Genomic DNA, 21490 nt, shown 5'->3' on the forward strand with positions numbered 1-21490 from the left:
GCGACAGTGAGGGTCTGTCCCCCACCCTTTTTCTTTTTGGCTCCAAGTGTTTTAAGGAAGCTGACAAAACACATCTGACCTCTGAAGCTAATGGAATTAGGTGGCCACACGTGACGAGGAGTACTGACAAAAATAGTTAAGAAAAGTCAGTAAAGCAGCAAACAAGAAGCCACAGCGAACAGCCCCAGGGTGGGGGACTGTCTGATTTCCAGAGTTGCCACATTATCATATTTAAAACATCCAGCTTTCAGCACAAAATTACAGAACATGCAAAGAAACGAGCAGAGCCCACCCACAGGAAAAAAACTAACAGAGGCCCTGCCTGAGCCCCGCCTCTGAGTAGGGGAGTGTTCCAGCCAGCAGGGCTAGGCAGGCAGTTACTTGAGACTGAATTTAAACTCAGTCAGAATCCCAAAAGGTTTCTGGAGAGGACCCTGGTTAAGTCCATTCTAAAGGTTGTTTCTAATAAATAATATGGGAGAAGCCAAGAAGGCTTTGAAAAACAGAATAAAGAGAGATGTAGGAAAGCATTACAAAGCAAGAGAAATTCAAACATGCTCTGAAGCACAAGTATAAAATACGAACTGTATAAATGAAACAGATCCAGAACGAATTGGAGTACTTAAAAGCTATGAATCAAGACCGAGAATATAAATAATAGAAAAAGGCATAACCAAGCTGCTGGCAGCTCCCAGGTCAAAACACACCTAGCGCTGGCCTGCGGTCACCCGCTGTTAGGAACCCCCCAGCCACGACTCCACTGACCCTTGACCTCTGGGAAGCATGCCAGCTCTGGGGCTCCGCTGCTTTCTGGAAGGATGTGAGGAACTGCGCTCAGCAGGCAAAGAGCAAAGCCACTGCAGATGATCACTTAATCCCTGACAAAGACAGTATTTCAAATCAGGGACAAAAAGATGACTTGTGTATGGACAACGCACAATTCATTAGAAAAATAAAATCAGACCCTTACTTACATCAAGCTGCATGCTGTCAAGAAAAAAGTGGTTAAAGATCAATGAGTAAGTCATTTAATTTTTAAAAGGTTGTTTCCTATAAAGAGAAATACCTAAAAATGTAACTAGTTTCCAAAAGGAAATTTCCTGCACTCTATTTCTCTCAAATAAGAAATAAGATTATTTCATCATTAGGTGAAAATTTACAGAGCAGAGAGCAGCCAGTGAATCATTTTTGCCCCCAAATTCCTGTATCTAACACTTGTGAATTACATAATTTTAAAAACTTATACCTCTGCAAAATTAGGACACCTTTAGCCACAAGTGACAGAAAAATCTCAACTCCAGCAGGCCTACACAGAAGAAATGACCTTGGGTCTTTCTGATACAGATCAGCATCAGAGCTGGTAAAGGCACCACTCTGTCATCACTGCCCACCTTCCTTTTTTCTGCTCATCATCCCCCAACCACCAGCCCTGAGTCACAAGATGCAAGACCAATGGGTTGTAACCAGGCAGTGCCATTCTGCTCTGGGCCTAACAATGACAAAACCTTTTCCCCCAAGTCACCCAGAATGCTTCCCTAAATATCCTGTGGACCATTGCTTGGTCATATGCCCAAAATGAAATAATCCCTGGTGAGGGGAGGAAAAACAGACCACAAGGAGGAAGTGGAAAGCAGCCTGCCACCTGCTGCAAGGACATAGGGCAAAAAAAGGAAGCAAGTGTCAGGGCCCAGTGCCTGCTGCCCTGTTAGGCACATGGCTCCTGGGTTCCCAGCACCTGGGCCATGTGCCCTGTCCCTCTGCAGGCCCCCCCTCCTAACCTCATCAGGAGTAGGAGACGGACGGGTACTTTGTATACATAGTACAACTTTCCTGTGCTAAGCACTACTGTTTACAGCTATTGCTGAACACAAGCTTGTGTTGGTAACAGTGCTGTACCTACCTTTGAGTATTTCACAAATGTTTTCATTAAAACAGTTAAACCCAAGACAAACACTTAAAAAAAAAAGGCATTGTTGGCTTTATTAAAGAGCAGATCAGTAACCCTGGACACCTTTATTTAAATACGTATACCAGAAGACAGTAAGAGAACAGATACATGATGTGATACTTGCCCAAAAGCTTTTACAAAAATTTTCAGAGCTCTTTTAAGGAAAATACAGTGAATACCAACGTGCCTACCACTGAGTTCAACACTTGCTATAATTTTGCTAAGTTTGCTTTGTCTACTCGTGGATGCGTTTCTCCCTGGATCACATCAGCGCTGCAAACATCCTGATAGCTCACCTCTCCGTGGTCACCATGCGTGTCCTACACATACGTGCACGCACACACACTAATGTTCAGAACCACAGTGATCCCACTTTAAAAAATTAACTCTAATTTCCTAATACCACCTAATACCCATCCCACATTCAGTTTCCTCCAGCTGCCTCTAAAATATCTATGTCAATGTCTTCTTGAACCAGATGACTTATGGGTCCAATCAAGGTTCAGACACTGCATTTGATTATGTCTCTCTGAATCAAAAAGCTGTCTTTCCCTGCTTTTCTCCTTTTAAAAAACTGACTTTTGAAGAGACCAGGCCAGTTGTCTTGATAAAGGCCCCACATTCTAGATTTGTCTGATTGTCCCCTTCCCTGAAGCTGTTCCTCTATTTCCTGTGTTTACTATAAACTAAAAGACTAATATACAATTGATTAGATTCATATGAAATATTTTGGTAAGAATACACAACAGTGTGATGTAAGCATTTCATATTTTATCTCAAAAGATACAATGTCACCGCTACTAGTAATGCTACATTCAGTCACTTGGTTAATGTGAGGCAGTCAGTCATTCCACTGTGAAGGTACCCTTTCTCCAGTTTCAGTGTGTAAGGCGCCTGTGGGTGGCACGCTGGCACGGCACAGACACCCTGCTTCCTTTGCCTCTAATTCTCTGAACATCCATCTAGATGCACTAGAGGTTGCAAATTAGCGATTTTCCAAATTCTGTCATTCCTTCTACATTTATTAGCTGATATTTTTCTGTAACGAAAGCCTTCCTAGAACAGGATGAAAAACTGCTCCTACTAAAAGGACAGGCTGGAAACCTAGTTCTTTCCCTCTAATCACAGAGTAAGCAGTTTAAGATTCACCTCCAGGGGTGGAAATGAACTTAGCTCCTTTCTCTGTTTTGTGTGTATTGCTGTGGAGTCAGATTTTTGGTTATTTGAATGTTATTGTCAGTTGGTCATTCTGTTTGGCAATCAAATTACCTCACATCTGACCAGAAGCCAGCTTCTGTGACCGTTGCCATGTCCCCACTAATCTCTGAGTGCCTCCTCCGTTTCTGACCAAGAGGCTCACCTTGGACATTTAAGGGCCAGACCTACACTCAACTATTTCTCCAAGGTCCTAGTTCCGTGTAGTGGGCAATGCTGGGGACAGAATTTGCTCATCACTGTGGGGGTGCCACTCAGTGGACACAGCTATGAAATAACATAATTTAAAAAAATAATGTGTGATATTTTCAATTTGTATTTATCATTTAGACAATTTTTTAAAAATTTTTTAATGAAGGTACTGGGGATTGAACCCAGGACCTGGTGCATGCTAAGCACACACTCTACCACTGAGCTGTACCCTTCCCCCTCCATTTAGGCTGCTTTACCTAAATTATTTAGTTTTTATGGTCATCTCTTCTCTTAAACTGGAAATTTTGGTTCCTAGTAACTTTTTTTTTTTTTTTTGCTTTATCCTACAATATACACAAAACAGATTCAAACACTAATATTAACATGAAGGCTGGTGGTAATTTTACAATTTTTGCAGGCCTTTTTGTCCTTAAACACATCCCATTAACACGCTGATCGCCCATTGTTGATTGGGTGCCCCCGAGGAAGCACAACTGTCACCCAGAGTCAGGTGACGTGGCGATCAACGTGTTAAGGACGTATAGTCACGATACAACGTGCAGAAGTTTCTTCAAAGAATTATTTTGTGTGTGGTTAGGTTGCCAATTTGATATCAAGCTGATTTGTCTCTTTGTTTTCAATTTCAGAATCTGCTTTTGCTCACTTTTGAATGTGTAAATCATTTACATGTGTTCAAAAGTCAAAATTTCATCAAAAGGTAAAATCAAAGAAACCTTGCTTCCACTCCTCCCTCCACCTCCTGCTCGCCGCTGCCGCCCAACTTCTCATTTTTAATAGCTGGGGGTTTATCCTTCCAGTGTTTCTCTTTGCAGAAATAAGCAACAGTATGTATATGTGGTTCCTCTGAATTCTTACGCAAAAAGCAGCAGGCTGTATACAATTCTCTGTACTCTGATTTTCCCACTTAATAATATGTCATGGTAGGTCACTTGCCTTCCGGGGTGGCCTCGCTCTTACCTAGGGAGCATGTATCTACCTTTACTTTAACCAACCACCCCCCTCTCCCATGTCCATCTCTCTAAATAAATCTTTTACTAAAAAAAAAACAAACAGTATGTTTTGGCACAGTGCTTCCGATTTGTCAAATATGTCACTTATAATGTGTACTGCACTATCAAAGTACAAAGAAACCCTGGTGGCGTTCAGTGAGAGAACGGTCATGATAATTACTAAGCTACGGGGAGGCATTTCCCACCAACAACTATCTTGACATCCGCCGTGGAAATCAAACACACTCTACCTTGGCGCGTCGCTTACCGACGGACGGAAGCCTTCTTACCTCAGGTGCACTTCAAGCGCCTAAGGCAGGCAGTCTGCTGCTACGGCCTGTGTCCACACGCCGCCAGTGAGCATCAGTGGCATCAGATACATCTTATTTCACATTTTCCAAAGTCGGTACCCTGGGATCACTTCCAGTATTACATTATTTCTGGAGGGAAAAAAATGAATCTGTATTTCCTAAATTGATAGATTTCCCCTCAGTACTAATTCTTTTCTTATATAGTAAAGTTTTTTTCTTGAAAGCTTTTGTAAATAAAACATTTATATACTTTCACTCCACTATCAATTACCTAATATTCAGTCAGCTGCGACTTTGTAAACGCTTTAATACTTTTGTTGCTTCCTTTGTGTTTTACCCGTGGCTTCTCTGAAGCATACAGTTGATTCGGAGGTGGATACTAAAATTGTCCCTGGAGCCCTCTCTCCTGATGCAGTCTGACATTTAGTAAGGCATGACACAGCAGTCCCCAGTATTCACTTCATTCACAGAACACCCTCCAACCCCACCCATGTGCCTCCTGCCGCCAATGAAAGACTGAATCCATGCAGAAGAGAGTCTCCATGTTATTACATTCATAAGGCTCCTCCCGTGAGTTCTCGAAGGTGGGACAAAACACGACTTCACAGAGGAGGACTTCCCACATTTCTCTGCGTCTTACGGTATCTCTCGTGTGTGAATCGCCTGATGTTTTGTGAGAGTCGACTTCTTGCAGAAGGACTTCCCACACGCGTCACACTCGTAGGGCTTCTCCCCCGTGTGTGTGCGCTGGTGGACCATGAGGGTTGACTTCATGCAGAAGGACTTCCCGCATCTCCTACATTCATAGGGCTTCTCCCCTGTGTGAGTTCTCTGATGATTAACGAGGTTTGACTTCACATAAAAAGTCTTCCCACATTCATTACATTCAAACGGGTGCTTCCCTGTGTGAGTCCTCTGATGCACAGTGAGGTGCGATTTCATACAGAAAGATTTCTCACATTCGTCGCACTTGTAGGGTTTCTCTTCTATGTGAGTCCTCTGATGTATAGTTAGCGCTGACTTGTAACAGAAAGACTTTCCACATTTATTACACTCATGGGGCTTCTCCCCAGTGTGTGTTCTCTGATGTTCAATGAGGTGTGACTTCTGGAAGAAGGTTTTCCCACATTCCTTACACTCGTAAGGCTTCTCCCCTGTGTGTGTTCGCTGGTGTTTAGTGAGATGTGACTTCTGGAAGAAAGTTTTCCCACATTCTTTGCATTCGTAAGGTTTCTCCCCGGTGTGTATTCTGTGGTGCTGACTGAGGGCTGACTTCATAGAGAAGGCTTTCCCACAGTCACTGCATTTGTAGGGTTTCTCCCCTGTGTGAGTTCTCTGGTGTACAGTTAAGGTTGACTTGTGGCGAAAGGTCTTCTGACATTCATTACACTCATAGGGTTTCTCCTCTGAATGTGTTCTCTGATGGTCAGCGAGGTTTGACTTCATGGAAAAGGCTTTCCCACATTCTTTGCAGACGTGGGGTTTCTTTCCTGTGTGGTTCCTCTGATGAATATTAAGAAGTGACTTCGCATAGAATGCCTTTTCACATTCATTACATTTAAAGGGTTTCTCTCCAGTGTGGGTTCTCTGGTGTATAATGAGGGTTGATTTCATATGGAAGGCTTTCCCACATTCATTGCATTCATGTGGTTTCTCCCCTGTGTGAGTTTTCTGATGCTTAGTGAGGGCTGACTTTTTGTAGAATGATTTCTCACATTCATTGCATCCATAGGGTTTCTCCCCCGTGTGAGTTCTCTGATGTACAGTGAGGATCGAATTCATGGAGAAAGATTTGCCACACTCATTACACTCATAGGGTTTCAAACCTGTGTGGATTTTCTGATGTTTAGTGAGATTCGACTTCACGCAGAAGGCTTTCCCACATTCATTACAGTCATAGGGTTTCTTCCCCGTGTGAGATACTTGATGTATAATCAGGGCTGACTTATAGCAGAAGGATTTCCCACACTCTGTACATTTATAGGGTTTCTCTTCTGTATGCTTCCCCTGATGTACATGTAAGGCTGACTTATAGTAGAAGGATTTTCCACATTCATTACATTTGTAGGGTTTCTCCCCTGTGTGTGTTCTCTGATGATCGGCAAACTGTGACTTCTGTAAGAATGTTTTCCCACATTCATTGCATTTGAAAGGTTTCTCCCCTGTGTGCGTTTTCTGATGTTTAGTGAGGTTTGATTTCACACAGAAGGATTTCCCACAATCCTTACATTCATATGGCTTCTCCCCCGTGTGAGTCCTCTGATGATGGTTGAAGTTTGACTTTGCGTAGAAGGACTTCCCGCAATCCTTACACTGATAGGGCTTCTCTCCTGTGTGAATTCTCTGATGGACTTTCAGGGCTGAGCTGTGACGAAAAGACTTCTTGCACTCACTGCATACATAAAGCTTCTTTCCCGGCTGTGTTCTCTGCTGGTCAGCAATGGCTGACCCCTGAGGGGCTTCACGGCATTCACGGGGCTCCTCTCCTGTGTGAGTTCTTTGAGGGGCAGTGGGTTGTGATTTCTGGAAGGTTTTTCCACATTTATTACTTTCACACAGTTCCTCTCTCGTGTGTGTCTTCTGATGTTGAATGAGGTGGGACTCTTGATAAAAAGATTTCTTGCAATGACTACATCCAAATGTTTTCTCTCCTGTTTGAGTTTTATGAGGTTGAATGAGATGGGACTTCTTCCTGAGATTATTCTCAGTTTCATTACATTCATGGGTTTTCTCCTCCACGTTAACTTTCTGATGTTCAACGAGGGTTGGCTTCTCACACTCATTCACTGCAGAGTGAGCCTTCCCCGTGTGAGATTCTTGCTGGACTTCAAGGGTTGACCCGTCACTGCTGTTTGCCCCCTGCTCCTTATAATCCCGGGATTTCTCTTCTGCTTGGGCCCTCCAAGCTGTCATGACGGCTGCCTCACTAAGGATGGCTGCTCCACCATCATTACCTTCAGAAGGTGGTCCCAAAAAGTGACTTTTCTGTTGCTCAACAGGGTCCTCATTATGACCTTGGGATTTCCCATCTTGGTTATGTTCATCAGATTTCTTTCCAGTATGAGTAGTTTCTCGATTATTACCAAGGAGCAACTTCCCACATGTATTAATTTCATTAGAGTTCTTACTTGAAGGATTTTTATCACTAATAATTGATACCAAAACATTATTCAAACTCATTCCACATAAGTCATATTGACAGGGTGTTTTTCTGAAAACATCATCTCTCTTCTTAGTCTGTGTATTTTTGTCAATGAGTGAAACTCGCCACAAATGTTTATCTTGGTTTTCCTGGCTTCTGTCTATAAGGTCATAAATAAGAAAAATTAAATGTATTTTTAAAATGTTAACACATTTCCTATGTAAATGTAATTTATGTCGGTTCATTTTTCAGTCCCAAGCTCCTAGGATAAAATACCAAGCATATATTTCTCCTTAGACCAGAAAAAAGAAAAATAGAAAAGGGAGAGTAAGACTACAATGAACACACATGTATTTGCTGTTTTAAAAATAAGACCTTCATAATTAAAATGAAAAGAAGAAACTAAACACAAGGAACAGTGAGCTGAGGAGAAAGGATGATACAGAAACTCTCAGGTAATTGGGTTTTTGTCCAACAAAAACCATGAATGGGAAGCAGAGTGAGGGGTATTACTATACACGGACCTTCAGGAGAAACAGCAGAGGAAGGCTTGGGTGCAGGAAACACAGGGCATCTGTACGTACACAGGCACAGCCCACTGCCTATATGCCAGTGGACAAAATAAGGTTTTTATTAGTTATTCAAGATATCCTTCAAAAATACACAACACACACTTCTTAAAATCTTTATTCCCAATCACAAGCCACAAGTCTGACAGATCTGTCCACTTGGCAGTCTGCTTTTCAGCTGTGGTTCTACTAGGAACTCAGATGTCCTCCAGGAAATGTACCCCCCTTCTCTCTCATCTTTTCTCTCTCCCCCTGCCTCACATACATTATTCAAATCACGCCTCTTAAACTGCATTTTCTCCAACACGGAAATAGGCACCACTTACACTTTTCATTAACACACACCGTGGAGAAAGGGCCACCTTAATCCAGTAGCGCTTGATATGTGATAGCACTGAACTTCAAACTGTGTCATGCACTTCTGTTTCCCTCTCGCAACCACAGCGCACGCTCTCAGCAGGTTTTAATGTCTCTGCCGTCACCTCTGATCCCTCTGGGTAGATGTATAGTTGGTGACCCTCAAAAAGCATTATGCATCAGAGTTACCTGGTCATTTTAATTCAAAACAGAGAGTACAGACAGTCATGGCCCCAAGTCAACCTATCTACCCTATGAATCGGAATCTACAGGTAAGTGATATAGGCCTTTGTACTTAGGAAATGCTTTCTGAATAAACGTGTCTATCAGTATTAATAGATGAGCTGATCTATTATATATTACATGTCAAATTAAGGAAGAGTTAAAAAAAGGGTGGGGCAAAAGCCTCAGGTGATAACGAGATGCTGTCAGGTGTCACAATACACGATGAAGTCTGAGTTCCAGGGGAGGGTGCAGCTCAGGGGTAGAGCGTGCGCTTAGCATGCACGACCTCCAGGGTTCAATCCCCAGAACCTCCATTAAAAATAATACTAAAAAGAATCCTCTGAGTTCCTTGTGGCTCAGCTGCTAAGTGAAATAGGAACTCTAAGAGGGAACAGATTAACGTCGGCTAGAGCAATTAAGCAGCACTTCAAAACAAAGGCCAGAACTTTAGCTCAAACGTTAACGACGTGTAAAATAAGCACCACGAGCATGAACTGCGTGGCAGGCACAGTCCTAAGCCCTTTCTTAAGGCTCTGGACAGGCAAACCTCGGGAAGAGGTGCATGGGATGTATGAGCAGTTCAGGAGGTGGGATCAAATGGAACTTACGAGTCTCTGAGCAACAGCAACCAAAAAGAGAGATGAACATGGACTGATATGCTTGTTTTAAGAAGAGGTGCTTAAGTAACAGGGGGAACCCGAGGCTCACATAAGGCTAACAAGGTTTAAACACATATACTTACAATGAGGAATGAAATAAGGCATCAGAGAATAAGGCTCTGGTTTTGAGTGAGGTCACTGGAAAGTACAAATAAAAGCTACAGAGGACAGTTTTCAAAGGAAAATAAAAAATAAGAGGAACTATGCAGAGATCAGTGCTGCAGGTGTTTTTTCATGGTTGTCAGATACAGAAGAAAAGCGTCAGAACCTAAGTAAGGGGAAACAAGGAATGTGAGAAGATTTACAATTTGGAAGAAATGATTTTAGGGTTAGTTTCTGCCACACTGACAGTGAAAGGACTGGAATACCTCAGGTAAAATGGAGAGCAGAGAGTGGATGAGGCTGAGAGAGGAGGTGGGAATTTTTCAATTACTGGGTGAAGTGAAAAGTTTAACTCTTAGGAGCAGATGAGGTACCGGGGAGGATTACAGGGAGGGGACACTGTAAGGCCCAGATCTTGACACAGACTCCTCCCAGACAAAGAGTGACTGTGTGATCAGAACTGCTTGCTGTTGTAAAATGTCTTAAGTTTTGCCAAGTTTGAGGATCCAAAATGCTATTTCACTGTCATACTTTTTATTTCTCTGATTACCAGTGAAGTTGTAGATACTCCCATTTATCACTTGCGCTTGTTTCCCATTTGTGTCTCCTTTTCATGTATGTCTTTTATCCATTTCTCTGTTGGGTGACTTTTTCTTATGAATTGTAGGAGTTCATCATTCAACAAACTTTTACTGAATGCTACATTGTGGCTGGCAGTCTCCTAGACAGTGGAAACACAGACATGAAAGAAAAAAAAAACTGTTCTCATGAAGTTGACATTCTAGTGTGAGGAAGCAGAAACTAAGTAAAATGGATAATGTAAAATGCCTTATTTCAGCTTCTGTCTGAGAAAAGCCACGAATGTATTTTAGACATTAAGCCTTTGCTGGTTATATGTGTTACAAGTAATTTCTCTCACTCTGTGCCACGTCTTTTGAATTTTTATGGTGTTTTGTAATGAGTGAGTGTTCTTAGCATAATTAATCTGTTTTTCTTCTATAAACAGTATTTGTATGCTATTTGGGAAACCCTTTCCTAAGGACTGTAAATACATGATAATACATAATATCAAACATCAAGTCCCCTATTTTTATGTAGTTACAAACACATCCCACTATATTTTCTTCCTGAGATTTTATATATTTTAAACTGATTTTTGTATAAAGATCAAAGACATAAATACTTCCCCCCATATGGATAATTTTCTCAACAGCACTTACTGAATAATCTCCCCTTTGCCTGTCCTCTCACATAACTGACCTCCACCAGTATGGAGCTGGTTCTGGGATCTTACTTCTGTTCCATGTATTTTTACACCAGAATCACACGACAGCCACATGACTAGCACTGGATTTGAGCGGGCAAGCTCACCAGCCTAGTGTTTCCTAGCCTTCTGAAGTGCTTTGGTTATTTGGGGACTTTGCTCCTCCACACAAATTTTAAATTTTATATCTAATAATCCTAAAATGTGACATCCTTTGGTTTTTAATCCTATTCTGTTCAATTCCCACTTTAGTTTCAGGCTTAATATTTAAGTCAGTACTCAAAAACTATCTTTTACTATATTATATTTTATCATTTCTTGGTTCCAGTTCATTTTCTAGTAGATTCTTTAAGAAGAATTCATGAGAAGAATATTCCCTGCATTCTTGTGTATTCAAACTTAATTTGTTGTTGTTACTTTAACTGAGTAACATTTTGTCTACATATAAATTATTGGGATTTACTTTTAGTCCTTAAGGATTTTGTAATTCCTTCTCCACTGCTTTTAAAAAGCACTGAATGCTACTATTGATGTCTGAGATCAGCTTAATTTTTACTTCCCTCTTAAAAATGACTTAATTCAAGTTCTGAGGATCTAGTGCACAGCATGGTATTGTACCCCGAAAGCTGAGAGTAGATCTTAAATCATTCTCACCACACACACAAGTTACCTATGTTACTATGTAAGGTGATGGATGTGTTAATTACCTTAATCTTGGTAATCATTCTACAATATATGTGTACATCAAATCATCACATTGTACCCTTTAAATATATACAATTGTATCTGTCAATTATTCCTCAACAAAGTTTTTAAAAATGACTTAATTCTTTGCTTTGGCAGACCAAAAAGAATCTTCTTTCTTCAAAAATCTATTAACGTCCCTAGGCTGTATCCTGCTGGTAACAATTCTGAGTGAGTTTCCCCGTAGTTACTCTGCCCTTTTCATGTAGACTCCAGTCTTCTTTCATACCAGCACGTTTTACTTGAAATACATCTTTAAATATTTGTTCTATTCAATTATTTTTGGCTTTGTACCCTGAGGGCTGAATTATGTGTGTGCTGAATCTCCCTTTTCAGTCGGCCACACGTGACCACTTACTTTTGCCCTGATATCCAGCTCCTTCTGATCACTCCCTGTGCTTCTCTTCCAGGTCCTTCACTGTTTTCAGCTCCTGTGCTCCTTCCAAATTTATACATCTTTTTGTTGGGATGTTTTTTCTTCCGGTTCGTACCTGAGAACGGGAAGCCTTCAGATAATGCCCTGTGGTCTCCCCATCTCTCTCTTTGGTGCTGACACACAATCCTGTGCTTCTGCATCATAAACGCATTTGCTTCACTAAGTTATAAATTATTCATAGTGAAATGCTTGGTCACAATATTTCTCTATGACAATATGTTTCAGGTTGAGTGTTCTTGACTTAACTAATTTTTTTGGCCTTTTCTTTTTTCTCTTCGTCTTTTTTTCTTATGAAAACTTCCATGCATCCTTCACTGGCTGCTTAGGACCAAGGACTTAACATTGGATCTGATTAGCTCTCATTTCTCTGGGTGTTTTCACGTGCAAAGTCTCTTTTACCCCCAAACTGCAGCTAAGGCCATCTGTGTGTGATTCCATCCTGAGTCCCGCGCCTCCGCTTCTCAGAACCGAAGCGGGTGGCAGGGAAGTTCCTGCCACAGTCCTCTGCAGCCCCCTCCGGTGCTTTACCAAGGGTCAGTCACCTCCGCCTCCTTCCTGGAGAGCCCCCTAAGGCGCAGGTACACAGCTTGAGTTTTCACTGCTTCCAACGGTTTTTCCACTCACGCCCTGGTTTCGAGTTTAGCTATTTCTCAGATTTGTAGAAAATATGAGTCTGCAACTGGTTTCTCATCTCCTGGTGGCTTTAGATGGTGTACAAGAAGAAAAAGGGGAAATGCTGACTTCATATTTCCATTTTCAAATCAGAAGTTTGTTCTTTCCTTCTTGAAAAGTGCCTTTCTTGGCCTCCAGGTGTACTCTCTCAGTTTCCTTCTCTTAAGCATGTGACTTCTCTGTGTGGTGAGGCCCTCGGCTTCAGCCTCTTTTCCTGTCTGTCCACTTCCACCCCGCAAGGCTCTGTCATGACCGCACACCACCTTCCAACCTGACTTCTGAATTAACCTGCACTCCTGCCTGTTCTCCAACTCCAGATCTGTATGTCCAAGTGCCTCATCAATATCTAAACTGGAATCATTAATAATCACCTCAAATCACTGACACTTCTCAAAGTAACTGCTTAAAAACTTGCCCTGAACCATCCCCCCATCTCAGTAAACACCTGCCGTCCCGTCACTAAGGCCACCCTTGCCTCCCCACTTCTCTCCAGCCCAGCAGCACAGCCCACTCTCACAATACGAAGCCGCACCGCGTCGTCACCTCTACCACCATCACGTCACACTGAGCCACTGCAGACACTGCCTCGCCGTCGAGAGGTGAGACCGTCAACGCCCAGCTTACTCTGCATCACCACAACCACTGTTCTGTCTTCATCAGCAGATGTTACTCCTCCAGGAAGCTCATGCCCAGGAAGATAAAAGTTGCAAATGATTTCACTTTTCACTTCGGAAACTTCCTCAAAACCCTTTTAAACAACTTCTCACCTTTCCAATAGATAGTGAACTGGTCGTTCTCTAGGACTATTCAATCCTTGCTGTGTCCACAAGTCCTAAACTATTAAATTTTGATTCTTACCCAATGGTTATCAAGCACTGCATTAAAAAAGTATACCTTAAGGCATACCCTCAAATCTCATAAATAACCGGCCTTGTTTACTCTCCTCCAAGATGCTACCAAGACTGTCAGGCTGAGCAGTCAATTCAGATTCACCTTATCAGTGGTGGCTGTGGGTATTTCAGGGGCCAGCGTGTCACACTGTCTCTGTTTTCACTTGTGTTCACCACCCTTGCCCCAGCCCCAATTTTCTCTTCATAGTATCAAAGAAATCCTTTTAAAACATATTCTTTTGCAGAAATCCATTAACAGCTACCCATCTCACCCAAAATAAAATCAAAGCCCTTCCCAAGTCCTGTAAGACATCATCTGGCCCCTGGCGACCTCTGATGTCACCTCCTGCCAGCATCCGTCTCAGGTGCTCCTGCCGCCACACTGGCCTCCCTGTCTTTCTCAGGGCACTTCCGCCAAACTCATGTGGCAGGAGCTCGGCCCTGTGGCTGTCCCTTCTGGCTGCTCCTCTGCCTGGAGCCCCTGGAATCCGCAGGACTCACTTCCTTACCGACTCCATCAGAAAGGCATTCTCCCACCGCCTTGTAAAAGAGCACGCCCTGCTCTCTAGCTCCCGCCAGCCTGCTTCACTTCTTCCCCCACTCTTGCCACCACCGGACACGTGGGCTTCTTTCTGTATGTCTACCCCACCCCGCACCAGCCGGGGGCTCTAGGAGCTCAGGGACAGAGTGTGTTCACCAGCAAGTCCCCGACTCGGAGCGCGGACTAGGAGTACCTGCAGAAGGAATGCACGCACGCCTGCCTGGGGGGCAGTGAAAAGGAAGCAGCCCGGGAAACGGAGGGAAAATGAGTACTAGAGAAGGAGGAAGCAAGAACAAAGGTCTGCGATGGGGCAGGCAGGCTTCAGCGCTGGGCTCGAGAATGGCCAACCCCTAAAAGGCAGGCAGGAAAGGGGAGCGCTGGTACTGAGAGCGGCGGACGGACGTGCGGGTCAGGCGACCTGAGGCTGGCTTACTGCTCACTTACTCCCAAAGCTCCAAGGCCCCTAAACAGGGTTCTGAGACACAGACCAAAGGTCTCAACTTCTGAACCAACTAACCTGGGACCTGATTCCCATTGGCTTCTTCCTGATACCGCCTAACTCACCTGGGTCCCTCCGGCCCGGGAGCTCTCCCTCTCGTGGCCACGGCTCTTCCCCTTGCTCCAGCTTGAAGATCACCTCTGGTTTGGTGATGCAGCACCCTGTGCGTGAGACACGGGATAAGACTTCTGACAAGCTGCTTGGACATCAGGCCCCTGAAGGACAAGGAAGGTGCAGGTTCAGGGGTCACGCGATAAAGGTGCCCATGTGAACCTTTCTGTAGGGAGGTGAGAACGAAAACATTCTTTCCATGGCCAGTGGAAGCAATCCTGTTTGACCCATGAGCTGTACACAAGTGTCATGAAACTCCACCAAGGGCTCCTGAGCTTTGGAGGCTGAGAGAGGAAACACCAGCTGGGGGGCGCTACCAGGAAGGCTGCTCACCCACGGACACCAGGTGGCTGTAGTTCTCCAGCATCACGTCCCGGTACAGGGTCCTCTGCATGCCCGTCAGTTGCAGCCACTCGTCCCAGGTGAAGTCTACAGTCACGTCCTTGAATGACACGGACTCCTGACCAGCACGTTTCTGCTCAAGCCAAAGAGTTCGGTATTGGGTGACATGAAAGAGAGAGATGTGGGAAATAGTACTTAACATGTTTATTCTGAGAAAATCAATGAAATAAGAGCTGATTCTTTGAAAAGATCAATAAAATTGATAAACGTCTAGCTAGACTAAGAAAAAAAGAGAGAGAACACAGATTACTAATAACAGAAATGAAAGTGCGGCTGTAGCTACAGATCCTATTGACATCAAAAGAATAAAAGAATATAATGAATAACTCTCTGCGCACAAGTCTGATAACCCAGATGAAGTGGACCAATTTGTTCAAAGACACATCTGCCAAACTCACACAAGATACACAAATACACAATCTAAATAAATCTATATTTTAAAATTGAGTCAATAATTAATAACCTTCCAAAACAAAAAGCAGCAAGATTAGATGGGTTCACTGATAAATTCTACCAAACATTAAGGAAGAAATTACACTAATTCTCTTTCAGAAGATAGAAATGGAGGAGACTGTTCCTGTCTCCTCCTATGAGCCCATCATTACCCTAACACCAAACAAGATGAAGACATTACAAGATAAGAAAACCACAGACCGATGTCTCTCATGAACATAGATGCAAAAATCCTCAACAAAATATTAGCAGATCAAATCCAACAATGTATAAAAAGAATTATACCCCAAACCAAGTGGGATTTATTTCAGGTTCAAAGCTGGTTCAACATTCAAGAATCAATTGATATAACCTATCACTTCAGCAGGCTAAAGAAAAGGCACATGATCATATCAATAGATGCATAAAAACCATTTGACAAATGATAAAAACTCTCAGTAAACTTAGGAATAAAGACGAACTCCCTCAGCTTGATAAAAAGTATCTACAAAAACCTACAGCTAACATCATACTTACTGGTGAGAAACCAGCCGCTCCCCACTAGCACAAGGAACAAGGAAAGGATGTCCCCTCTGCCCACTCCTTTTCAACATCGTCCTCGAAGACCAGACCTCTACACTGTTTTGAGCAGAGTCTGTGGCACACAGTTCAGCCCCTCAGATGCTGAACAAATGCCTAATAAACCCATGTTGAGTGAAATGTAAATAATTTTAAAAAGTATTTTAATAAAACAAGCAGAAACGAAGTGCTTGTGTTCTCAACAGCCTTAACTTCACCGCGAGGGGCTCAGCCTCGCCCTCTGGAGGGCTGGAAGCCCTCGGTGGTTTCCAGGCTGAGGCGGCATCACTGGAGCAGCATTTCAGATATAATTAACTTAGAAGGACAGACAACCGCAGGGAGAAGGCAGCAGAAAACTACTCCAACAGCGCAGGGAGAGAAGACAGAGCTCTGACATGGGGAGACGGATTAAGTAGAAAAGACGGGTTTAAAACATCAGGACACCTTAGAGGGAGTAAAGCCCAGATGCCACACAGGATGCGGGGAGGGGATGAACCCCACGGAGGTGGCGTCACTCACCACCGTGTCACTCACCACCTGGTGTGCTCCATCATCCGATGAGAAATAGGGGAAGCTGGAAGTGATCATTTAAATTTTTAAACAGTTGAAAACGAGGTGCCTCTGGCCATGTGTATGGAGAAGAGTGAGACACAAGGGAAGAGCCCAGGCTACAAAGTGTCACCACCGCGGAGGGCAGGGAACCTCAGGAAGCTCCAGCAGAGCCATGGGACAAGGAGCTGAGGATAAGCCGAGAGACTCGGCAGAAGAGGAGGAAGATGCTGTGAGGGAGACAAACAAACCAGAATGGAGCCCAATAAAGCCAGAAAAATGACGTCACAGAACACCAGAGAAGGAGGCTTTCCAGAAGGTGGAAGAGGTTAATTGCCACAGGAGGCAGAATATGCTAATAAGCAAAGGTCTGGAACACGGCCACTGGGTTCTATGCCAAGGACATAGCCCCTGAGCTTTATCAGGACAGAGTGAGGCAAGTAGTGGGGAAGAAGGGGGACTGCAAACAGAGGAATGGATGGAGACACAGATACCTGTACCCGAATGCCCGGAGTAGCACTATTGGTTAAAAGCCAAAAGGTGGAAATAATTCCAAGCATCCATTAACAAGTGGTGGATAATCAGCTGGGAGATATTGCAGGTTCAGTTCCAGACCACCAAAATAAAGTAAGTATTTCAGTAAGGTGAGTCACACAAGTGTTTTGGTTTCCCAGTGCACGCAGAAATTGTTTATGTTATACTGCAGTCTGTCACATGTACAACAGGACTATGTCTAAAATAACAAGGCACACACCTTAATTTAAAAATGTTTTATCACTAAAAAATGCTAACCAACATCTGACAACACAAGGGATCACAAACCTCCAATTTCTAAAAACCCAATGTCTGTGAAGCACTGTAAAATGAGGTATGCCTTTACAACGGAATATTACTCAGCCATTAAAAGGAATAAAGCTCTGATACACACCACAACGTGGATGAACCTTGAAAGCATTACATTAAGTGAAAAGAGTCAGATACAAAAGGGCAAAGAGTGTCTGATTCCACTTATATAAAATACCTAGAATAGGGAAATTCAGAGAGACAGAAAGTAGATCAAAGGTGACCAGGGGCTGGGGAGAGAGAGGGAGTTGTTGGTTACGTGTTAGAGTGTTTGTCTGGGGTGACAAAAACGTTTTGGAAACAGTGATGATGGTTGTACAACATTCTGAGTTTAACTGATGCCACTGAACTGCACACTTAAAAATGATTAAAATGGCAAATTTGTTATATAAATTTTACCACAATTAAAAAGAATGTGAATGCATAACAAATAAACTTTTGCCAAAGACTTTGAGTCTGAACTACCTGCCATCCAACTTGTACAGTTTCTAGAGTAATTTTAAGGACATGCAGTCTTTTTCTTTCATTCCTCCAGACAGTCCGAGGTTTCACCCCCTAGATCAAAGTGGATGCTCAGAAAGTTTTTCACGGAGTCCACAATGCTTTGGTCCCCTCCTAAACCTCACTGAGCTCTGCCCTCCCCTTCCAGTGAAGAGTAATTACAGGCTACAGGAAGGTGACTACAAGATTCTCTCCTATCTGGAGGCCTTCAAAGACATCCTTCCCAAGCCCCAGTGCCAGGAAGTCTTTCTGTCCCAGGAAAAGATGATGAAAATCCTTCATCGATAAGGAAGATCAAAGACAGGTGTGCCACTCGCCTTTGATGACTGCAGGACGAAATGACTGACACAGACGACGCCACCTCTGCCGGCTAGTCAGATGCCACCCACTCACTCTTCATTTACCCACAAGTAGCTTTTTATCTATTTCCACTTTTCCTTCTTAATATATGAACACACTTCAAAGCCATGAAATCCACTAGAAAACGAAATAGGGAGTAAAGAAATAACTCACCTGGGATTTGCTCATTTTCTGCTGTTCTTGGAAGAGTGTCAAAACCTGGGAAGGCATACCTAGAAGCGCAGGAAAGAGGACCAGGATACCAGGAGCTCCCAGACTCTCCTCCTAAAACCACCCACACACCAGCCGGATGACCTTTAGTCCTGGAGAAAGAGGAAGGTTACATCTACCCCTTTGTGACTCACATTTGCAATCTTCCCCAATGCTTCAACTATTTGTCTCCCTCTCAGTAACACAGAAACTTTTAAAACAATTATTAAGCAAATGGCAGCATCTCAAAAATATGAAGTACAGTGTCTTCATTAAAACTGATGCAGCAAGAAGAAACCCCCTAAAGATTATCTTGTGTCTCTGTTTTACTATCAAGACTTTAACCCCTTGAATCCAAGAATCCTCATAAAGCTTTGAAAAAAGGGGTAGGTGCCTTAAACACGGGTTTTTTTTTAAACTGTTTTTTCTAATTTACTGTTTCTCAAAAGGATCTTTTAAGAGGAAACTTGTTTCTGTGTGATCGTGTGGACAGCACCAAGCCAGGACTCCCAACGTCCTTGGCAAGTCACCTCACCTTCCAGATTCTTCTTCCCTTCTGTCAAATGAGACAAAAATACATAACCCTGGCAAACCCTCCCAGAACGACTACTCTTGTCTCTAAGATCAAGAACGACAGAAAAGCACAACTCCAGATGCCACACATGGTGATGGACATGGTGAGCAAGCTGTCCAGCCTCTGGTAACGGTTAGTGGAGAATGAAGGGAAGAGAGGACGCCACTTGAGAGTGGAGGTTAAAGATAAAAGCTTCCCAGCTGTGGAACCCCTCCAGCATCCCGCCAATCTGGTGACACTTCCCACGCAGTCCAGTCCGTCCCTTGCCACCATTCAGCCCCAGCTCCCTTTTCTTTCCCGCAGTAACTCACAGCTGAATGCGGTGAAATCACTCAAGCCTTGCTCCCTCTGGGTGATACGCTCCTTTACTGGCTTTCTTCTGCTTCTTTCCGGGAGCTCTGATGGGTCTCAGTCAGAGGCTGGAGGGGGTAGTTCTTCCCAGTGAGATTCCTATTCCTGGAGTCCCCCTCCTCCTGGCCTTAGTAGCGATGCTTTGTTCCAGCAGTTCCTAGGGGACACATCCATTTTAGCCAGAACCTTCAACAGGATCCTCAGATCTGCCTCGCTAAGAACACACAGCTAGCAGACATCTCAAGCCGCACTTCTGCGAACGCAAACCAGGGGGCTGAGGACAAAGGCAGGCTGGCCTCGGCTGCAGCGCCCTCGGGCCCCTGGACAGCGCACACGCGGCGCGAGACCGGCAGAGGGGTGGGTCCACGCGGCCCGACTGTGCAGAATCGGCCACAAGTATAAGGGAACTGAGGAAACCCGGGATCCACACCGCTGCGGGAAAGCCAAGCACACGCGTTTCAGTCACGTATTCGGGGCCTTGGGAGCGCGCGCCACGCCAGCGCCGCGAACGGGCAGCGTCCGGCTTCGGGCCGGCGCGCGCAGGAGGGGCAGCACCGCGTCTCGTCCTACCTGCCTGGTCCGCGGGGCCCCAGGGTGCCTGTCGCTCCTTCCTGCGGGCCGCCTTCCGGCCTCCTCAGCGGTTACGCGGATGAAGACCTCGCAGCAAGCGCGGCCTCTTCCCCAGACGCGGCCTTTCCTGCGCGTTCGCTCGGGACCCCCAGGGCTCCCCGCATTCAGTGTGGACCCAGCCCTGGCTGCGGTGCCTCTGGGCCCCGCCCCGCGCCCTTCTCCGCCGCCTCGGGCCGCCGGCGCGGACCAGGCCGCCGACGTCCAGGGCCCATCGCCCGCCTCACGCGCGACCGCGCCGGGATTGGCCTGAGACCACCAGGACGCCCCGCTGAGGACCGACGCGCGCCTGCGCACAGAGCCCGGCGCCGAGCGCGGCGGGCCCTTGGGAGGCTCCGCCCACAGTGGGGCGGGGCCCGCGCGATGCCGGGCCCGCTTTACTCCCCACTCCCACGTCACCCCCACGCGCACACATCGCCCCATTCTCTCCTCACATCCCCCCACTCCCACATCACCGCCACCTCTCCTCCACCGACTTCACCCCGCCCCTCCGCCTCCACGCCCCCGCCCCACATCACCCCAACCTTAGCTCGCCTGTCATCCACCACCCCAGCCTGCAGGTGGGGGGGCCTCCTCGCAGCCACCAAGCGAGGGAGAGATTAAAAAACACAGATGAAAATTTTAACCCAATGGTCCAGACAAGCAGTTTTTAAAACCGTAATGAAAAAGAAGAGGGGGACAAAATTTAAGAAGCAATACACGAAAACTGAACGTAGATCAAAATGCATACAAATGAAGAGGAAAAAAAAAGAGTATCTCACGCATTCTCCCGGAGATGGCTGTACTGAACTGTGAGGCGTGCATCTTTCTGACATTTTTACTATAAAGAAAAAATTCGAAAGGATCAAGAGGACCCAGAGAACCGGCCTAGGACAAAGGGTATTTAACACTTCACCAAATGACCTTTGGGATTGGTGGGAAGTACTCCAAACGTTATGTTAGTTCGACCAGTGCCACACACACATAAAATTAGGGTTAAATCTCTAGCTCACACATTAGAGTAAATAAGTTTTATCTGGTTTCAAGATTTTAAAATTCAAAAGAAAATTCTTAAAGCATAGTGAATTTTAGGATATAAAAATCAATGGATGGGAAAACATATGACAACAAATTGAGAAACCATTAAGCTAAAAACTGATTTTATTTTAGAAAGTTACACATTTCAGTTTCAGATTAAAAATTGGAAGAAAGTTTAA

The 21490-nt window shown here is 44.5% G+C and overlaps 1 protein-coding gene across 3 annotated transcripts; it reads right to left on the reverse strand.

The window, feature by feature from the left end:
- Positions 1–1954: 1954 nt before the first annotated feature.
- LOC106728457 (zinc finger protein 33B) lies at positions 1955–20574 on the reverse strand. 3 transcript variants are annotated; one of them, XM_032459986.1, is made up of 7 exons: positions 20238–20574; positions 19628–19824; positions 18707–18855; positions 15221–15362; positions 14842–14937; positions 8343–8420; positions 1955–7978 (listed from the first exon to the last, which is right to left on the reverse strand). In XM_032459986.1, exons 3-7 carry the CDS (start codon positions 18761–18763, stop codon positions 5313–5315), a joined length of 3039 nt encoding a protein of 1012 aa, XP_032315877.1. In that variant the 5' UTR covers positions 18764–18855; positions 19628–19824; positions 20238–20574; the 3' UTR covers positions 1955–5312. The 3 variants fall into 3 exon arrangements, with proteins under 3 accessions (XP_032315877.1, XP_032315875.1, XP_032315878.1); XM_032459984.1 differs by lacking the exons at positions 18707–18855; positions 19628–19824; positions 20238–20574 and having other exon boundaries at positions 15221–15514; XM_032459987.1 differs by lacking the exons at positions 8343–8420; positions 18707–18855; positions 19628–19824; positions 20238–20574 and having other exon boundaries at positions 15221–15514.
- Between the last annotated feature and the right edge of the window lie 916 nt (positions 20575–21490).

This window comes from Camelus ferus, chromosome 18, assembly GCF_009834535.1.
Source record: "Camelus ferus isolate YT-003-E chromosome 18, BCGSAC_Cfer_1.0, whole genome shotgun sequence".
Taxonomy (NCBI): Eukaryota; Metazoa; Chordata; class Mammalia; order Artiodactyla; family Camelidae; genus Camelus; species Camelus ferus.